This window comes from Rhipicephalus microplus, chromosome 3, assembly GCF_043290135.1.
Source record: "Rhipicephalus microplus isolate Deutch F79 chromosome 3, USDA_Rmic, whole genome shotgun sequence".
NCBI classification, from domain to species: domain Eukaryota; kingdom Metazoa; phylum Arthropoda; class Arachnida; order Ixodida; family Ixodidae; genus Rhipicephalus; species Rhipicephalus microplus.
In genome coordinates this window covers 178,841,973-178,861,972 of record NC_134702.1, presented here as the reverse complement: position 1 = coordinate 178,861,972, position 20,000 = coordinate 178,841,973, and the positions used below count along the sequence as shown (strand labels likewise).

The 20,000-nt window shown below is 45.3% G+C and overlaps 1 protein-coding gene across 3 annotated transcripts in view; it reads left to right on the top strand.

Annotated features, from left to right (window-relative positions):
* The window catches only part of LOC119169737 (uncharacterized), a 76,992-nt gene extending 57,199 nt beyond the window's left edge, over positions 1–19,793 (top strand). For 2 of the 3 annotated variants that reach the window (XM_075890586.1, XM_075890583.1), the window contains one exon: positions 37–1,250. In XM_075890586.1, coding sequence (XP_075746701.1) covers positions 37–1,025 — 989 coding nt within the window. In that variant the 3' untranslated portion in view covers positions 1,026–1,250. Of the gene's footprint in view, positions 1–36; positions 1,251–18,547 lie in introns of those variants that run through there. The other variant, XM_075890585.1, reaches the window with a different exon arrangement.
* The last annotated feature ends 207 nt before the right edge of the window (positions 19,794–20,000 follow it).

Sequence of the window (20,000 nt, the reverse complement as noted above, 5' to 3'; positions counted from 1 at the left end):
TTTTCATTGCCCTTCTTTTCTCTCGTCGTTTTGCAGGTTGCACATCTTTTGCGTCTCTGCGACAGTCTTCGTCATTGGTGCCTGTACAACGACGACTACTTTCCTGCCAACAGTGCACCTATACGACACATAATAAGTCACATATGACCAGACACCTTCGGATACACATAGGCCAACGCTCCTTCCAATACCACATGAGCAGTGCTGCCTTCTCTCAGGACTCCAAGCTGGTGGCTCATGTGCGCACACACACAGGAGTGCTCCAGTTTTCCTGTCTCCACTGCGATGCATCGTTTTCTCAGAAAGATGGTCTCAGTGTCCACATACAGACTCACGCAGGAGGTCGTCCCTTGTCATGTGTACACTGCAGTGCATCCTTTTCGCAGAAACGGGCTCTCATTAGACACATTCGCACGCACACAAGAGAGCACCCTTTTTCCTGTGTTCACTGCGATGCATCCTTCGCGCAAAAAGCAGACTTGATTCGCCACACGCGCACTCACACAGGGGAACGTCCATTTTCCTGCGTCCACTGCAATGCATCCTTCTCGCAGAAATGGAATCTTGTGAGACACATTCGCACGCACACAGGAGAGCACCCTTTTTCCTGTGTTCACTGCGATGCATCCTTCGTGCAAAAAACAGACTTGATTCGCCACACGCGCACTCACACAGGAGAACGTCCATTTTCTTGTGTCCACTGCAATGCGTCCTTTTTGCAGAAATTCAACCTCGTGAGACACATTCGCACACACACAGGAGAGCAGCCTTTTTCCTGTGTGCATTGTGATGCATCCTTTGCGCAGAAGAAGAGCCTTGTGAGACACACCTTAGCGCACCACAAAGGAGAGCGACCCTTTTCCTGTGATCATTGCAATGCGATGTTTGTGTTCAAAAGTGATGTCGTGGCACACATGCGCATTCACACAGAAGAACGTCCTTTCTCCTGTGTCCTCTGCAATGCATCCTTTAAGCAGAAGAAGAATCTCTTGAGACATGCCCGCTTGCATGCAAAAAACCTTTGACTTATGTGCAATTTAGTGTGTCGTAGGTTACAATATATGACCTCTTGTTCAGGACAGGCGCTTTCTCACATGTAAGCGAAAGCTCCATTTTGAGATTGTCTAAAACATCATTGGTATGGTTACGGGAAGATTTATTCACCGACAGCGGGTCTTGCTAAAGCCTTAAAGAGCGCACAGTCATGCAGGCCAACAGGGGAAGCTCGAGAGTCCAACCCACAACAACAACCTTGTCGTCTTCCTCCTTTTGGGGGCCATTTCAGCTGTGCCGGAGCGACAGTTCCATACACGTATCATCACACTGGCCGGTACAGCTCTGTCTCGGTACCTGTTAAATGAACGAGTCAGCGGTGCAGGGCTTGAGACGAGAATTGTGAACTACTTTCATTCTGGGTGCAGCAGCCAATGAGTTTGTCGTCGCGGCAATCTTTTAGGTCACAGGTGTGACCTTACGAAGGACTCGGTAGGGCCCAGCGTATCGCCATAGTAGTTTCCCACAGAGGCCAACACGTCGAGATGGGAGCCACAGAAGAACCATAGATCCCGCAGAAAAAACAGCATCCTTATGTCGACGATCGTAAAGAGACTTTTGTGCTGTCTGTGACGATAACGGAGCGCGGGCTACCGTGTGTGCCGTGAGGGCACGGGTGATGGCATTCTGAGCGTTTGAAGTGGAGGAAGAGTGGTCTGATGAAAGCAGTGTGTAGAAGGGCAGTAAGGGATGACGTCCGAAGAGTAGATGGAATGGGGAGTAGCCCGCTGTTTTATGACGCGGCGAGTTATAGGTGAAGGTGACGAACGGCAGAGCTATGTCTCAATCAGTGTGGTCTATAGATACGTACATAGAAAGCATCTCTGTTAATGTGCGGTTTAGGCGCTCCGTAAAGACGTTAGTCTAAGGGTGGTAAGATGTGGGGAAGTTGTGAAGGGTAACACAAGATCGAAGTAGGTTATCCACCACACGAGATAGAAAGTAGTGACCATGGTCCGTGAGCAGGTGAGTAGGGCCCTTAAGTGTCAACAGCCAGCAATGCGCATGATGGTCCGTGATGACTGCGAACGAACGCCCGTCTAAGTACGGATGGAATTTTGCAATGGCCCAAACGAGGGCTAAGCATTCCCGCTCAGTGATGGAATAATTTTTTTTCGCTTGCGACAGAAGGCGACTAGCGTAGGCTATCACACGGTTGGTGCCATTCTGTATTTGAGCGAATACAGCACCAATGCCATGGCCTCTTGCATCGGTGCGAAGCTCGGTTCGAGCGGCTGGATCAAAATCAGCCAACACAGGTGGTGATGTGAGGGCAGTAATCAGCGACGCGAAGGAATTTTCTTGGTCCTTCCCCCAAGAAAAGGCCACATTCTTTATGAGGAGATTCGTGAGGGGCCTAGCAATATCCGCGAAGTTGAAGACAAAGCAGCGGAAGTACGAGCAGAACCCAATAAAACTTCGAACTTCTTGTGTGGAACGCGGAACCGGGAATTCTCGGACTTCACGAAGTTTGGCAGGTTCGTGTGTAACACCAGTGGAGTCAACAAGGTGGCCGAGTAGTTTAATCTGCTGGCGTCTAAATGCGCATTACAATGAATTCAGTTGGAAATCAGCGCAACGAAAAACGTCAAGAATTGCCGAGAGACGAGACAGGTGGCTTTCAAAGGAGGGCGAGAAAACTATTACATCGTCCAGATAACAAAGGCAGGTCGACCATTTGAAACTGCGGAGAAGAGAGTCCATAATACGTTCAAAAGTAGCCGGGGCATTGCAGAACTCAAAAGGCATGACCTTGAATTGATAAAAGCCGTCGGGTGTGATGAATGCTGTCTTCTTGCAGTCGCGGTCGTCGACCGAAATTCGCCAGTATCCGGATCGATGGTCTAGGGACGATAAATAGTTGGCGCCGTGGAGGCAGTCGAGCACATCATCGATTCGGGGTAGGGGATAAACATTCTTTTTGGTGATCCGATTCAGGTGGCGATAGTCTACGCAAGAGCGCCAGGTGTTGTCCTTCCTTTTAACTAAGACCACAGGGGATGCCCAAGGACTCGATCAAGGCTCAATGACGTCTTTGCTGAGCATTTTCTTGACCTTCGTCTGTATAACTTGGCGCTCAGCATGTGACACGCGGTAAGGGCGTTTGTGGAGTAGACTGGCATCGCCATTGTCGATGCAGTGGGCTACGGCACTTGTGCGGCCCAGGGGACGGTCGTCGACGTCAAAGATATCCAGGTAAGAAAATAGAACAACCCAGAGCGCTGCAACTTGGGAAGGTAAGAGGTCGCCAGATATCATTTTGTCGAGGAGCGCCTTGTATTGCGGGGTGATGACAGGTTTCGCCACGGTTTTAGTGTCAGGAGGAAAGAACAAATCGAACATTCGTTTAGGGCAGAAAGATCGGCTAAAGTGATGCCTTGGGGAAGAACTTGGGTCGACGTAGAGGAGTTCAGAACAGGAAGTAGCGCAACAACCACCGGTGCACATATCAGTATCACCAGTAGTGCTCTATTAATCGACACATTTAGGTAAGCGTAGCATACATTGTGCGCCATCAGGGGGACATTCCGGAATGAGTCTGATCACGTCAAGAGTCCCGAGTGCAATACTCATTAGTAGTCAAACTAATAATCTAAAATGACATTACATGCATTATGAATGTACTAAAACACTGCTTGTGTATTTTTGTTCTATTCATTGAAGAAAAGACTTGTCGCCACTTTGGAGAACGGGGCGGATGTTTGAAATGTTAAGTTTTTGCCGTGCTGTGTTTCACTCACGTCGCGCCTCAGTGATGGTTTGGGCTTGCGTATTGGCGTCCCAAGTGTATTTTCATTATTGGCAACTGCTGCATACGTCTTGCCAACTCTTGAGATTCGGTGTGTGCCACTTGACCAAGGAGAGAGGCAGTAACATAGTTGATGTCTTTTCACTGGGTGCCACTGATGGAAGTCCTACGTGTGAAGTATATTAATGGTTTACATTTGCCACAGTAAGATTCAAACAAAAAGATAAATGTTTATATGCTCCCTGAATTTTCATGGAGAGAATTGGGGAAGAAAGCGTGACGTGTCTTTTGGAACCTGCCATCCAGAGCAAAGCTTCCCCGCAGCGCATTTCTGCCGGTCTTGTAAGAATACCACGTGCCTGTGCAAAATAAATGGAAGAACTGGAAAATGATTCAATGGTTTCAGAAAAGTAGAAGTGTAATGATAGCAATGGCTCTGTCGTTTTCGTGGTTGTTTTGATCAACACTCTCTCTGCACCTCATGGCCAAATAAATGTTCAAACATGTTCTGTGCTACAACACAAAGTGAAAAAAAAAAAGAACACCCTGCATAGTGGCGAAGACTAGTGTGTGCCCGTGTATTCGTAGAAGTGAATAAAACGTTGTCCTATCAATAACATTCCTTGAGAATTTCATTGCATCAAGCTTGCTTTCATGAAAGCAAAGAGTAACAGCTTTTTTTTTTGCAAAGGCAAAGCAATCCAATTGATAGCCAAAATGGAATGCTACACGAAAAAGGGCAAGCAGCTCGAGACATGTTGCATGAGCTTGAAGCGCAAAGAATGCACAAAAACAGCATACAAGGCAAGTGCGAACTAAGAACTGTCAAAGGTCGGCACATTCAGTGGGTTGCTCAAAGGCAAAGCAAGACGCATGAAAAGAATGCAAAGTGTGCAATGCATGATTGCAAAGTTACAACTGTGACAGTGGTTGCTTAAACTATCCCCTATTTCGACTCTTCTATAGCTAGCAACCCAATTTAGCAAACGCGGCCGCTGCAGCAATCGAAGTGACCTTTATGCAGTGAATAGCTTGATCTCAATATTTGAGGTGAAAGGACAAGACATACAAACCTCCGTTCTTAGATAAGCACGGAAGCACAAGTGACCACGTCTACGATCTCCAAGTACAAGTGGAAGGCGCGCCTCCCAGCTCTAGTGAAACACGGGAGAATTTGAAGGAGTCGTGAAACATCTTCCGAAAATTTTGTGCTTTCAGAATTCTGGCTATTCATTTAATATTATACCTTGACTCGTTTGAGCGTCTGGGCTCACTGAATAACTTAAAAAGCGCAATTTTGGTTTCCCAGCTCACGTTCCGGTCATCTGTGCACCTGATGTCACTTTAAGACAGCCAATGAATAGTCTGACAGCCAATGAAAACATGGCAATGCAGTGATGTTTTCAAGCTTTCATTTACCGTGGTTTATAGCACCATACTGTTCTATTGTGGTGCTGTCACTACCATAACAATTTCATAACATCACAAACTCACAGCGTGGTATCGCCGACCTTCCCGAACTGCAGTGTCGTCTGCTAGAGTGGAGTCGGCTCTTGGTCTCTGAGCCGCACGGGGACGCACGAATGCGTGATCGGCCATGATCGGAGCAAGACAACGGCGGCGGCGACGAAGAAGGCTGCGCCCTGGAAGCACTTGTGTCAAGACGGCATGGGAGAATTGTTGCTTGCGGATGCCCCAGCCATGGACCTCCACCCTGTGAGCTTGCACCATCAGGGGCGTCTCGGTTAATAGCTTGAAGCCACCCTGTTCTGCGCTGTGGCTCGCTGGGCAGCTTGTGAAAGCGAACATTGTTTTGCACTTTGATAGGTTGTGCGGCACTGTCTGATGACGCACACGGTTGGCATAGCATGGCTTAAGTCGCCCAAAACACTCAGTAGAGCACAACCTGATGCAACAAGTAAGAAAGAAGGTCACAGCTTTGCCGCAATGGCGAAGCAATGAACGGGATAGCAACAAATTGGAAGATCACGTGAAGAATGGCAAGCACATTGAAATGTGCCTCGAGTTTCTCATGCACAAATGACGCACAGAACGGACTGAAAGGTACAGATGAATGCGTATAAGCATCTCAGTAGTTGCTTCGCTGTGTCTAAAAAGCGCATTTCCAAATGGAGAGTGTGCAGCTAGTGCAGTGACCTTTGTGCGCTCAGTAACTACATCAGAATCGTTCGGGTGAAAGCCCAAGGCGTACGATTTCTCCATCACGAGATAAGCACGCACGTGTGAGCATCCACAACACCCCTTCCCCCCCCCCCCCTCCCCGCCTCTCCATGGGGCAAAGTACGCGTAGGAAATGAGAGCGTGCCGCCATCGCGTCGTCACGATTTGCCGATGAAGCACCTGAATAAACTAAACGTAACGTCATCTGTTGGTATTTTCTCCTGTCGTCCTCTCCTGTGCTTTCCCTCGATCGTCGGTACTCTCATTGGCTGTACGCCATCACGTGCTTCTCGCTTGCATTTTCTCCGGTTTCTTTTTTGTTTCCCTTGGGCTCGAGCTCCATAGCGATGCCCAACACGACGAGCTTCGCATGTGTGCAGCGTGTTTCACGCCTCTTTTTCGGACTTGTGCTGCATATTTTAAGTTGGTATGTGTTTGCGATTTATCTTTGGTGCACTTGTGGTTAAACTGATTAAAGCTGCATTTTGGATTACGTTTGAGAAGCGAGACGCGCCATGATGGCGATCTGGCTGCATAGCATCTACTGGGATGACTTCAAACCGTGTCAACTTTTTAAGGTATGTGAGCGTCTCTTCGCGTTTCACTAACATTGATAAGTTTTTGTCCTTTTAAAGGGGAACTCGGGCATTTTTTTCACCATTCACTGGTTTCAATAAAACTTTAAACATGTGTTCTTGTCAGTACCGTGGTGATACGTGCAAAATTATACAACCATAAGTCACTTAGTTCTTTAGAAAACAATTTTTAAAATTTGTATCTGATTTTGGAATCACACTTGTAAACTCGGGCTACCCTGTGTATGTGACGCAATTGACTATTCTTTTTGACAACCCCGGCTTTACCAGCGGACAGATGCAGCGCGCACTTTTTTCTACGAGGCGATGACAACGCAAGAACAGCTCAGTTTTGTCAGCTGCATGCATCGTGTTAGTTGTCGTTGAGGTCAGGTCTTACGATATTAAGCAGCGAGGAAATCGATTCTAGGTATGCCAGATGCCTCACGCGCCGGCGGGTCGAAAGCAAAAAGCGATGCTTCCTCACTCAGATAGCAGATGCAGTCATCGTTGAACTTGTCACTGATAAGTTCAGAAGAGCTAACGCAGCTTGATTCTATATCGCCAGCTTGATGACATCGCCAACTTGTTTTTGACGCTATGTTTACACCCTGGGCAGCCGTGGCAGGGTGTAGCGGATCTCGTGACGTCATCTGATACGCACCAAGAATGACTGAGCAGCACCTGGCTTCGGTTTCTGTATTGACTCTGTTCATTGTCTGATTGTAATTTTTGACAAGTGCCTGGGCAAAATGAACCACCCTAGCTTTTACAGGACTGTCAATACTATTTAAAAGCAGCATTACCTCAGCATGGTTAAAAATGCACCAGAGTTCCCCATTAGAGGCTGCATATTCATTTTTGTGTTTATTTTTAATGTCTGCCCGCGGCTTCCATGAAGTAGTTTTTAAAAGCGTTTCTGTTAACTATGGTGTAGGATTTGTGCTTTTTAAAAAGCTGGAGACTCTTCTCGACTTGTGTGCAAGGCGCATTTCATGGCAACGCCGACGTGCACTGCAGGTGGCATTTTTTGTGTGCGGAAAACGGGGCGTGTATTTTTAACTTAGATGCTGGTGTGAAATTGCCGTGTCCTTTGACTAATAAATTCAGATTTTTTTCGCCGCTCCAGTTTCTTGGAGAAAGCGTTTTTCCTCTCCGCATCATCTCGCCCCACAGCCATCAGCAGTTCGATAAAGGGCACCATGACGCGCGGTTGTTTCTCGTTGGTACCCAAGTGCAACAGCATTTCAATGAGCCCTACACTACGTAGGTGGAGCCATGGTCGAAAAAAGAGAGAGCGAATGCTCACACAGAAGGAGGAGTTGTCGTTACTTTTATTTATTCAGGGGCTTTAGGCGACACGCGCTCATTAAGCCATGTCGCTGGTTATGCTGAAAGCACGATAGTTATCTGGAGGAGACCATCGCCATTGGAAAGTGGTAGATAATAAATAGCTTGCCGTTTCAACTTTGAAAGAGGTGCCTCTTTGTGGCTCAGTGGCTAATGCCTCGCATTCACAAGCACGAAATCAGATGTTTGTGGCTCAGTGGCTAATGCCTCGCATTCACAAGCGCGAAATCGGATGTTCGATTCCGCGCACCGCAGTCTTTTTCTAGATTATTTTTCTTTTTTGCATTTTGTATAAATAAATATGTATACATATACGGTGAATGACACTGACGCCGGTGGCAAAATCCAGTCGAAAGTGTCGATATAAGTGCTCTGGCAATCAAACTGCTAGGCTGCACTGAATGCATTGATCGAGCCTAGGCATCCGGAGGGAAGGCAAAGATACACATGTGACAGAGCCCAGATGTACTTGAAAGCAGAACCAAGCAGATCACTTGTAGTTGCACAGCATACAACTGAGAGTGCTAAAATAGCGCTAATATTTTTTTATTTTCTAGGTTCCTATAAACGTACTACTTTTGAGCAAAAATAAACCTGGTGCTCTGTTTGTAAGTTCTCTTACTCTGACATTTCACTGACATCACATGTTAGTGCCTATAGCGGCCGATGGTGTCGCGTAGTGGCTAGCGAGCCCCCCCCCCCCCCCCTCCAGCAAAACTGCGATTTCAAATAGGCGTCAGTAATTAGGAAACTGTATATTGTGCTGAAATGTTTTGGAATAAGTATGTTTAATTCTTATCGAACGAAGGGTGGGACGTTTCAATTTCGTTTCACAATCCCTTCGAGAATGGAAAGACCAAAGAAAAACAAGATGTTCGAGAAAACACCAGCAGCGTAGCCAGAAAACGTTTGGAGGGGGAGGGAGTGAGGAAAAAAGGGTTTCAACTATACCTAATGTATGTTCGTATGTAAGTTGTTGGTGCGCAGGTATATAAGCAAGCAAAATTTTTGAAATTTTACAGAGTTTGGACCCTTTACTCCTCCCTCCCACCTGGCTATGGCCCTGGCTAGAGCGCGTGTGGAGAACACAAACTACTCTTAGATGCTTGTAGTCGCGTCGTTCTGAGGCCTAGAGATCGGAATCTGGCGTGTACAGTGTTTCTTGCTGAAAATAACCGTGCTAGTAAGCCAGTAAAGGCAGCTAGGAAGAAGTGACGACCTTTGTAAATAGATTGCCATTCATAAAGGCAATGGTGTGAATATTTCTGCAATGTGTCAATGAAAGTGATAAGTGCACAAGTGTGTTTAATTCATTCCAAAAATCATGCTGTATGTTTTCACAGTTAGGGCTGCATTGATAAGGTATTATGTCTGAGACTATAAATAAATTGTCCATTCTGTGCATATCACACTGTACATAGAATATCTGAAAAGTTGTTTCACGGCATTGCATGTGTAAATAAATGTAACTTTTCTTGCAGTACACAGGCAGCAGCTCTGCCACTTTGCAGCTGCAAGTAGACGGGCGTGATACTGAGTAAAGCTCGGTATCACGCCCGAGTGAATTATGCCACGAGATTGTGCCACATAGTTATAATTTATTTCAATGCACAGAAAACAGAATCACGAGAGAGGACATGGGACATTAAGTAATTGTGTTTTTCGTGCCTAAAAATCAATGGCACCTAAAAATCAATCGAGACTTATTCACTCCAAATGCAGGGCAGCCAAAGTGGCGAAGCAGCAATGTGGAAAGTGGGAAAAAACCTCCTCTCCAGGCAGTGAAAGTGGGAGGAAAACCAGGCTGCAAGGCCAATCGCTCCCCGACCAATTTTTGCATCCTCCGAAGCAAGCCACTTTGCCGCAGCCAATTAGAATGCCACGCAGTGGAGGCGTGGTGGTGGCGCGGGTTTATAGACGATTTTTCACAGCGGCCATGATAGAACGATGCGTAGCCATCTTTCCACCACGATGTCACGCATTGCAACACACTGCAATGGTGTCTGAACATCTCTTTCTTCTATTTTAGGCTCGCTCGTTCGGTATAACAAAAAGGAAGCAACTATGCGGCTGCATCTCAACACGTGCAACATGGTCACATGTCTCCTTTCAATGTTGACCCTGTTAGTACCGTTTGCAGGTGCAGCCGCTAGGTTGTGAGCGCTCAGTTGGAGTCGCTAATAAAGGCTTGTTTTCTTTGTTATATATGTGCAATATTATTGAGATCTAATAGACAATCACTCCATGCGGCACGATGGTCTATCAGATCTCATTATTGTGTATAACAAGAAAAACGGGCCTTTAATTGGTCTTCTTTCCTTCATTCAAAGCGAGGGTCTAGTTCTGACAGACATGCTGCCTTCAAGGAGTATACGAGAGACTATTGGTCAGCTGCCAGCTCCTAATAAGTTCACGTACTATGTGACACCAAACAGGTACAAAAAAGTGTTCTACACTCGCCCTCATGGCTACTGACGGCACTGACTGATGCTCCCACGTTGAAGTTACTGTATATGCTACCTTACACAGTAGGTAGCATATACAGTATAAGGTAGCATATACAGTAACTTTATCTCATGTTTAACGTGGGCGCCGCCACATTGCCTAGTGGACGTCGCCGTCTCTCATCTGGCCACCACCTGAAGCGTGTGAAGCTCCGCGTTTTAATAGAAGGTATTTGTACAATTGCAGTTGCAGTCGGTTTCTTTTATTCTGGCGTGCTGAATTTTATCTCAAATGAAGAAATGTAAATAGAAAATGAGTCTGTAAGACCTCCTGAAAAGTTTTGATCCGTTCGAAGTCAAATAAAAGAATATGGGATCGATGGCACGAACGTATTGCAAGCCGCCGATGTAGTATGTTTCCGGCACTATTTGTGTTTGGAAAATGTTAGAATATTTTGACCCGTTGTAGCAGGGAAAGCAAATACTAGCACCTTTTGAAGATACAGTAAATTTTTTTTCCTGTACTGTAATATTTAGGTCTGTTTGGCATTTGCACTTTTTTTTACGCTGTCACAGCTACTACCACCCGTACACCCGTACTACCACCCGTACCCGTACATGTTGAAATTTCGTGGCCATGACTGCATTTGTTTGTTGCTCACAAACTGTGGTCTATCTTCTGCTCCACATTTAGTTACACCTTATTACTCAATTTTCATTGTCCCCCAAGTGCAGTCAAAATTAGAAGTGCTTACAGGGAGCTGCTGGCACACAAAATTCGATGCTGATGTTTACATGCCAGCACGCTTCTTTTTTCTTTTTTTTTTAAGAGTTGTGGCATTTGATTGAATGCGATGGTTGTATAGTGATGACAGTTAAGCGTTTTTTCTGCTGATGAGGCACCAAGCGTGCCCGGGCTCGAGCCTATGATTGCCATAAGAGCCATTTCTGAGTATATTTTTTTTAAAATAATGTTGACTACCAGTTGTACGCCTTTTGCGAAATGTAGGCTGTTGTTCGCAAAGCCAAGCAGTGTTAATGACTGTTATATAAACAATAGACAAACGCAAAAGCATGTTTGAATTTGATTTTGCTCTTACAAAAGAACTGTGTTGTAGATATATTTGGTGACTTGTCAGACACGACTGTTGACCAGAAAAAAAAAAAATGTCTTGCAGAAGTAGTTATTCCAAACACAAAGTGACATAACTCTTTTTTTTTTTTTTCTACTCAGCTTTCATATAGCACATTGGGCACAATACATTCTGCCGTCATATGTAAGTTGTACACTTGCGACAAGGATTCCTTTTCGTCATTTTCATGTAAAATTCAGTGAATGTTCAGGTTTCACAAGGCTGATGCAGACAACAAATTAAATGTTTCATGCTGGTTAGCCTGCCGCGAAGAGGGGGGGGGGGGGGATTCTCGATCGTGTTAATTCAGTCGCATCAACTGCATCAATCACTGTGCTGAGCTGAGCTACAAGGCTAATTGTTTTTGACCAAATCCATCATACTAAAATAAAATAATCAAACAAAGCGGAAACAACTCGGGTGGCTACTCAAGTGGTCTTTAGATATCGCAGTTTAGCAGTCAGGGCCGGACTTGACTGCTTATGTTTGGCCGTCAATCTAACCAAATTGGATTGACATTTGACTGAGTGGAACACCAGGTATTCTGTGTATATTGTGATACTTGCTGGTATAGAACTTGTCACGTAACATAAACAATGTTCCATGACGCAACTGTAAAACACTGGGCGTTACGTATTCAGACGGCAGTTTTTTTCTGTAGTTTTTGGAACAATCAAAAAGGCACAATGTGTTTCCGCTGACCTTTCGCTGGCTTACATCGCCATAAGAAAGAATAAATGTCTGCAGTGCATTCTAAAACATACTAAAATTGTTCAGAAACCCCACTCATCTAAGCATAAACCAGTACACTTTGCAGCACCTGCACGCTGCAAAAAGGAGGAAAGCGCTGGTTGCCAGTCCGATTGTTCTCATTGTTCTCACCTGATGGAACGGTCTATAAACGCCTCTAGGAGGGATGCCTACAAAAGTGAGGGGGAAGGTTGCATAGACTAGCAGACGCTGCCTGCGTTGCCGTTCCGAGGCAAGAGAAAGGGGGCAGTGTAGGAGAGGAAGAAGGGAGGGAGAGGATGCACACGGGCAGTGGGTGTTCGCACCGCCAAGACATTAAATATATCTATTAAGGACCATTCATCCTGTATTACATTGACAATCAGGCTCTTTGCCGATGATTGTGAAATCTACCGACAACTTCTACCAAAAGCACTTTGACTTGGGCGAGTCGGTACATTATTTGATAGGCTTCAGTGCAATTTAGACGGAGACAAATGGAGACACACAGAACACACACGAGCGCCGACTTACAACTGAGTTTTTTTGCACTTGAAGAAGCCTTTTTATGCCCCAAAGCTGCCTGTATTACCTATACACAGAAAAGCAGGATTAAATATGATATAAACGAAACCCAAGATCTATAAGCAAAAAGAAAATACAAATGCCTACAGTGGGATCAAGTATGTCGCTCCTGGCATCGTTTCGAAACTGCAGACAAGTGCTTATAGAGAACATACAGAACTGTTCAACATACATGCTTGGCGTGTATATACATTGGTACATTAGTTTAGGGTAATGTCGTAACATTCCGCTCAACAACAAAAACAACAAAAAAACAAATTACACCACAGTAACATTTACTTCGCATGATTGGCATGGTGTCGATTCCCATGTTACCTGGGATCTGCCGAGTTTAGTTCAGCTAGAAAGGCCAGGAATATTAATCATTTTTACTATTTGCTAGATTTCATTGAAAAGGGATTTGGTGTTCAGTTCGGCCGAGTGACTGCAATATTAATGTGCATAATACCGGGGAAAAGGGAAACCTTGTCATTGTAATTGTTTAGCATGCACGCGCATATATATCATAAGCATCCTGTATGGTCGCTTCTCTGTGAAACAAACTAATTTTGCCTTTAGGTGCACATGAGAACGTGCTAAACCCTGACTGCAGGTTCGCCTGTTTTCAGTCTTTCCATTGCATCATTTTCATAAGAGCGAAAATAATCAAAATATTGAGCAAACTTTGAAGCTGACAGAGGGTATGCAGAATGAATATTAACCACTCTTTAATCAATGTGCACTGCTCGGTAGAAAACATGAACGAGAAGCAGAGAATGACAAGTGCAGACTTCCAGCTGAAGGTTTATCATGCTCTACATAGACAGAAGAAAAAGAAGTTTGCATGACGAGACAAGCCATCCACGACACAGGCGCATCAACCTTGGGTGCAGGTACATGCCTGCACCCAACAACAAAATTCATACATCCCAGGCAGAATAGCAGATTCATTAGCCACATGCGCCATTTTCTAGCTTTTCTTCTAAGACGAGAGTGGTTTATGCTGTGGTCCACCAAGACTTTAATGACGTATTTCCGTCATGGAAGTGTGGTTGAAAAAATATGCACTATCAGAAGACAAGAAAAAAGTTCATCAACGGGAGTCGAACCCGTGACCTCTGGTCTGCTATACACTGTGCCATGGTCGCAGGCTTTGAAGCCTTTAAAATATGCCTTTTATATGTACCACAGTCTTCTCAGCATTCTTGGTAAAGTGCAGTAATGCATCGTGACCGTGGCATCTGCGATGAGTTCCTTCAACGTGTCGTTTCTCAATGTGCGTCTTATTCTGTGCCTTTCTAACAAGAGCATGTGCAATTTCGTCAACGCGAAGCACCCCCCCCCCACCCACCCCTGGTGACTATCTTGCCCCAAGCGTTGATGTCAGATGCTCATAGCATTCATCCATGAAAAAAAAAAAAATGCCACAACCTCCCCAAAGGAAATCGTGAGGAAATCCAAGTGAATGGCGTAGCATCCATAACGGCATTTCACATTTGAGAACTCGGCATCAGAAAAATAATGCTTTTTGTTTTTCTTACACCATGTAGCGAATAGTGCCGTTTAGACCGAACTCGCCCAGGTCACCTTCGTGCACCACCCTTCAACAACTGCTCCCACTAGACTCATGGTGGACACTTCTTCGCAAGCAGTTGTAGCCACTATCTATCACTAGATCTATGGTGCATGGGCTCCAATTTACTTTTTTTCCCTTAAGTTACGCTACACTGAACCCCAATACAGTACTTTCGGGCGGGAGCTCTTTGTGGCCTGTAGTGTGGTGAAGCATTTCAAGTACTTCCTTAAAGGGCAACAATTTGCCATTCTTACTGACCACAAGCCACTTATTTCAGCTTTACGTTTCTGCAGTGCCACGCACACTCCTAGAGATCTTTGACACATTGCTTTCATTGCCGAATTCATCTCAGACATACGTTATGTAGAAGGCAGCTTTAACAGTGCAGTGGACGCTCTCAATCGTATTACCATCTCTGCCACGAGTGGCACCAGCGATCTTTTTATTGTCTTCATTCGCCGAGGCATAGACATTAGACAATGAGCTTTTACGACTCCGATGCTCTATATCTCTCTGACTGGAACAGGTCAACTTTCCCGATGACGACGTTACTCTCTGGTGCAGTGTTTCGCACAACTGCACTCATATCTATGTTGCTTCACATCAGCGTCGTGCTACTTTTGACACCCTCCACTCAATCTGCCAGCTAGGTGTAAGCGCTACGCAATACCTGATCACTGAACGCTATGTCTGACCGCGCATACGTAGTAACAATCGTTACTGGGTTCACACTTGCACAGCGTGTCAGCGTATCAAGATGCGGCGGCACACCAAGCCTCCATGGGAAAAATTCCCTCTTCCTTATGCACGTTCTGATGGGATTCACTTGGACATTGTCGAGCCTTTACCACCATGCCAGGGATATACGTATTTGCTTACTTGCGTTGACAGGTACACTAGGTGGCTTGAAGCAACTCCAATGTCTGACATCACAGCAGAGACGGTTGCTCGTACCTTTATTGCTACCTAGATTAGCCGTTTCGGTGTACAATCAACAGTGACTGTACTGATCGAGACAGACAGCGAGTCTGTGCTTTTTACCTCATTCACATTTTCACTGGATTATGCACTCATTCGCACAACTACATATCATCCAGCATCAAATGGCATTGTAGAGCGACACCATTGTCATTTAAAAGCAGCACTCGCCTCGTAGCCTCACGCCGAAGATGAGTTATCACACCTCCCCATCGTGCTTCTCGGCGTTCGTTCAACTTATCGACTAGAACTTGCCTGCTCTGTAGCCGAGATGGTTAATGGCTGCCCACTTCGTCTGCCTGGTGACCTTGTGTGCGCCGTTACTATGAAGTGTGTTTCGGATTCATCTTCTTTCGTCCAGCGTCTGCGGATCTTCATTCAAAACTTGTGCCCATTGCCTACTTCAGCGCACACTAAAAATGATGTTTTTCTGCCAGCAAACCTACAGACATCTTCATACGTTTTTATTTATGTTGATTCATCTCGCCATGCTCTTCAGTCTCACTATGACGGTTTCCCAATAATCAAGCGTTCTTAACATCATTTCACAATCCTGCGTAATGGGCTCGAAGACACAGTTCACATTGACCACCGTATTCATGAACTGACCTTAACTTATCGCAGTAAGGCTACTTAGGAAAGGACGAGACAAGTATAAGAAAAGTGCAAGGCCAGTTTCAGAGACGTCCCTTATCGTGTCATAAGGACGCCTTATCAAAAGGGTCCTTAACTCGTCAAGTATAGGCCCATGGCGCAAGGGTAGGTAAATGTTTGCTTCAAAATTATTACTTAGAGCACCAATAAATTACCTTTACTGCACGGAACCAATAACAGTATGTACAGAAGCAGCCAAATGTGAACAGCAGAAATGTTTGTTTAGGCACTGGCAGTTTTCGGTGAAATACACGGTTTTCGTCCGTCCACTTTTCTGCAACTCTCTTTGACGCAAGGGGGTAGTCAGGTTACTTTTTTTATTTCGACATTTTGTATTTTTTGCCATGTTCGGTGGTGCTATCGTGCTCGCTTCAGCTTTGCTGTTTCTTTTTGTTTTTTTTTAAATTTCACTATATTTATCTGATAGTATCAGCAGTTTTACAGCATTTTTTTAACGAAGTATACTTTATTGTGGAACCGTGCACTGAAGTGAACTTCACCGACAAAGTGCCTACGTCTTGACGGATTTTGTGAACAAGTAATAAGACATGACGCCGTGTATTTTCAGAGAAAACGAAAACTGTGAAACCATCTCACGATAGAATTCAACAACCAACACACTGCATTCACGAATGGCCGACCAAACTACTAGAAAAGTGTTTGCGCCACTTTGGGAAGTTTTACCGGTATAGGAAAAAGTGTTTTTGCAATGATAGCAGATTGTAATCCGCTAGATTGTATATTCGTGACATGGTCAACTACGAGACACTGACAAAGCCGTCGCTCCCCAGTTGAAACGTGCCATCTCCCTAAAAGCGCGATGCGATGAGCAGCTGTACGAGATGGGGCGCAACGAACCCATGGCCATGGGTATTTTCCTGCAGAGCCATCGCATAGCAGATTCTGCACAGCACTTTTTTGTGAAGCAGGGGGCGGCACAATTCCTGCTTGTCGTAGGTCTCCATCAGGTTTCGTTGATCATTTGCGACTCATCGCGGCGGTGACGTGTATGTGTGCGCTGAGCCGTTCATTATTTTTTCTTTGTGGTCCACATAACCAGCGGAATACGCAAAGTTGTCCTTCTTTTCCATGTTGTTTAAGGAAGCCCTAATGTAGGCCATAGGCTACTTTAACCCAGCCTTAAAGTATGAGAAAAGTTCCGCGATAAGTACAACGTAGGTTCTTAAAACGCTTCAAAGGCGGACCTATGGCTAAGGGTGACTTAAGTCATAAGGAAGTTAGGTTTGTGAATATGGGGGTGAAAGGATGAAGCCGGCACCCATTCTGAGAACTATCCTTTTTTTTTTTTTCAAGTGCCCACGGCCACTTGTCTGCAGAAGGGCTCATGTGTAGCATACTTTTCTTCTTTTTTTTGGCAGGACACTTTTGGGACATGAACTGGTAGTGGGTAGTCTGCAGAAGAAAAAAAGTGGTTGGAGCGATGGCAGAGAGGAATGAATAAACCGCGGCTCACGAGCATTGACCTCCGTCTTATGGATGAAGATGTACCAGCAAGCGTCAACATGGGTGAATCAAACATCAAAATACATTGTCAAACGTCAAAATACAAGCTTTACAGTACACAATTTCTTTACAGTACGGACTCTTTTTATGTGGGTATAATACGTTTCACTTTTGCTCTCTAACGATTCACATAACGGAGGAATCGACCATATTTTTAGGGGCCAAGCTCCTTACAGCCGATCTATGTCCGCCGTCACCCCACGATGATAAAGAACAAGCGTGTTCAAGACGACGATGTCACGTATTCTCTTTCTGCCATCATGGCACCCCACATGCCCACTACTGTACACGTCATGACGATGGAGCCCCCACTAAATTATTCTGCGGGTAAGCGAGGTACCTGCTACACATCTGTAAGGCATTATGTTTATTTTGTGCTGCGGCTGATGACGAAAGTGCATCAGACAACACTTTCTCTTTCTGCCATGGATGAAAATGATTGTGAACGTGTTCTCGCCTGCAAAAAGCACTCGCGAAATCGACCCTTATGACGACCAATAAAACAACATTGTATTACTGTACACACATGTTGACACTCATTTGCATGTTCGAGTGAGCAATGTACGACGAATTCACTTTTACCCGAATGATCCCATGAAGCCTCGCCCACTCATTATCATTCACTTCGTCAATATGTTGTGATATTTTTCTCATATGCTTCACATGTTTGAATGTGGAGGGGCTAATATACATTTGTGGAAAACAACTGTAATTTATTGTTTGCTGTGTTAATGTTTAATTGTGCACATTAAAAAGCATTTGAGCTTTTATATATAGCATCAAAATGGAATCTAAATCGGATTCCGTTTTTTCACACTTAGCACAGTATGCTTGTGCAGCAAGATTGCGATTTTTGTGCAATGTGCTGTGTTGAGGCATTTTGGTTATAAGGGCAGTTTTAGTTTGGTAAGACAAGGTGATCATCTGCTTCACCTATAAAAGAAGCAACCATTGTTTTGTCTGCTGCTGCAGTGCAGTTCCTTGTGGTATATGACACATATTTTGCATAGCCTTTGTGTTATCTCGATTGCTTGCAGGACCCTTATCTTCTGTGGCTCTGAAGCATTCTTCTGTGGCGTCTGTACGAGGTGGACTGCATTCCTGCCAACAGTGCACCTATGTCGCCCTGGACAAGTCGGCTATGAACAGACACCTTCAAAAACATATGGGCGAGCCCCCTTTACAGTGCCACCTGTGTCCAGCTGCATTCGCTTACAACTCCCAGCTGGTATCGCATGTGCGCACCCACACAGGAGAGCGTCCCTTCTCCTGTGTGCACTGTAATTCATCCTTTTCACTGAAAGGCAACCTTGTTGGTCATATGCGTTCTCACACAGGAGAGCGTCCTTTTTCCTGTGTACACTGCAATGCATCCTTCTCGCGGAAAGTGCATCTCGTGAGGCACATCCGCACTCACACAGGCGAGCGTCCCTTTTCCTGTGAACAGTGCCATGCATCGTTCGCTTCTAAAAATTACCTCACTTTGCACATGCGTTTTCACACGGGAGAGCGTCCCTTTTTATGTGTCCACTGCAATGCGTCATTTATTATTAAACGCCACCTCACTGATCACATACGCTCCCATACCGGTGAGCGTCCCTTTTTCTGTGTGCAATGCAATGCATCATTTGCTAAAAAATCTCACCTTGTGGAACACGTCCGCATTCACACAGGAGAGCGTCCGTTTTCTTGTGTGCACTGCAGTGCATCATTTGCGACTAAAAAGTACCTCGTGCAGCACTTGCGCTCTCACACTGGAGAACGTCCTTACACCTGTGTTCTCTGCAATGCGTCATTTAAGCTGAAAGGCCACCTCGCGAACACATACGCACCCACACAGGAGAGCGTCCATTTTCCTGTGTAGACTGCAATGCATCGTTTTCGCGGAAAGCCAGCCTTGATGCACATCTGCGTTCTCACACCGGAGAGCGTCCATTCTCTTGTGTGCACTGCAATGCAACGTTTATTATTAAACGCCGTCTCTTTGAGCATCTACGCACTCACACAGGCGAGAATCTCTTTTCCTGTGTTCAGTGCAATGCATCCTTTGTTCAGAAAAGCCACCTTGTAGAACACATTCGCACTCACACTGGAGAGCGTCTTTTTTCCTGTGGACACTGCAATGCATCCTTTGCGAAAAAATGTCGCCTCAGGGAACACATTCGAACTCACACAGGAGAGCGGCCCTTTTCTTGTGTCCAGTGCAATGCATCCTTTATGCAAAAAAGCCATCTCGTGGAACACGTTCGTACTCACACTGGAGAGCGTCCATTTTCCTGTGCACACTGCAGTGCATCCTTTGTGCAGAAATACCACCTCGTAAAACATATCCGCACTCACACGGCAGAGCGCCCCTTTTCCTGTATACAATGTGATGCATCCTTTGCTAAGAAATGCCACCTTGTAATACACATCCGCACTCATACAGAATAGCGTCTTTTTTTCTTGCATACACAACAATGCATGGTTTGTGACAAAATACTACGTACA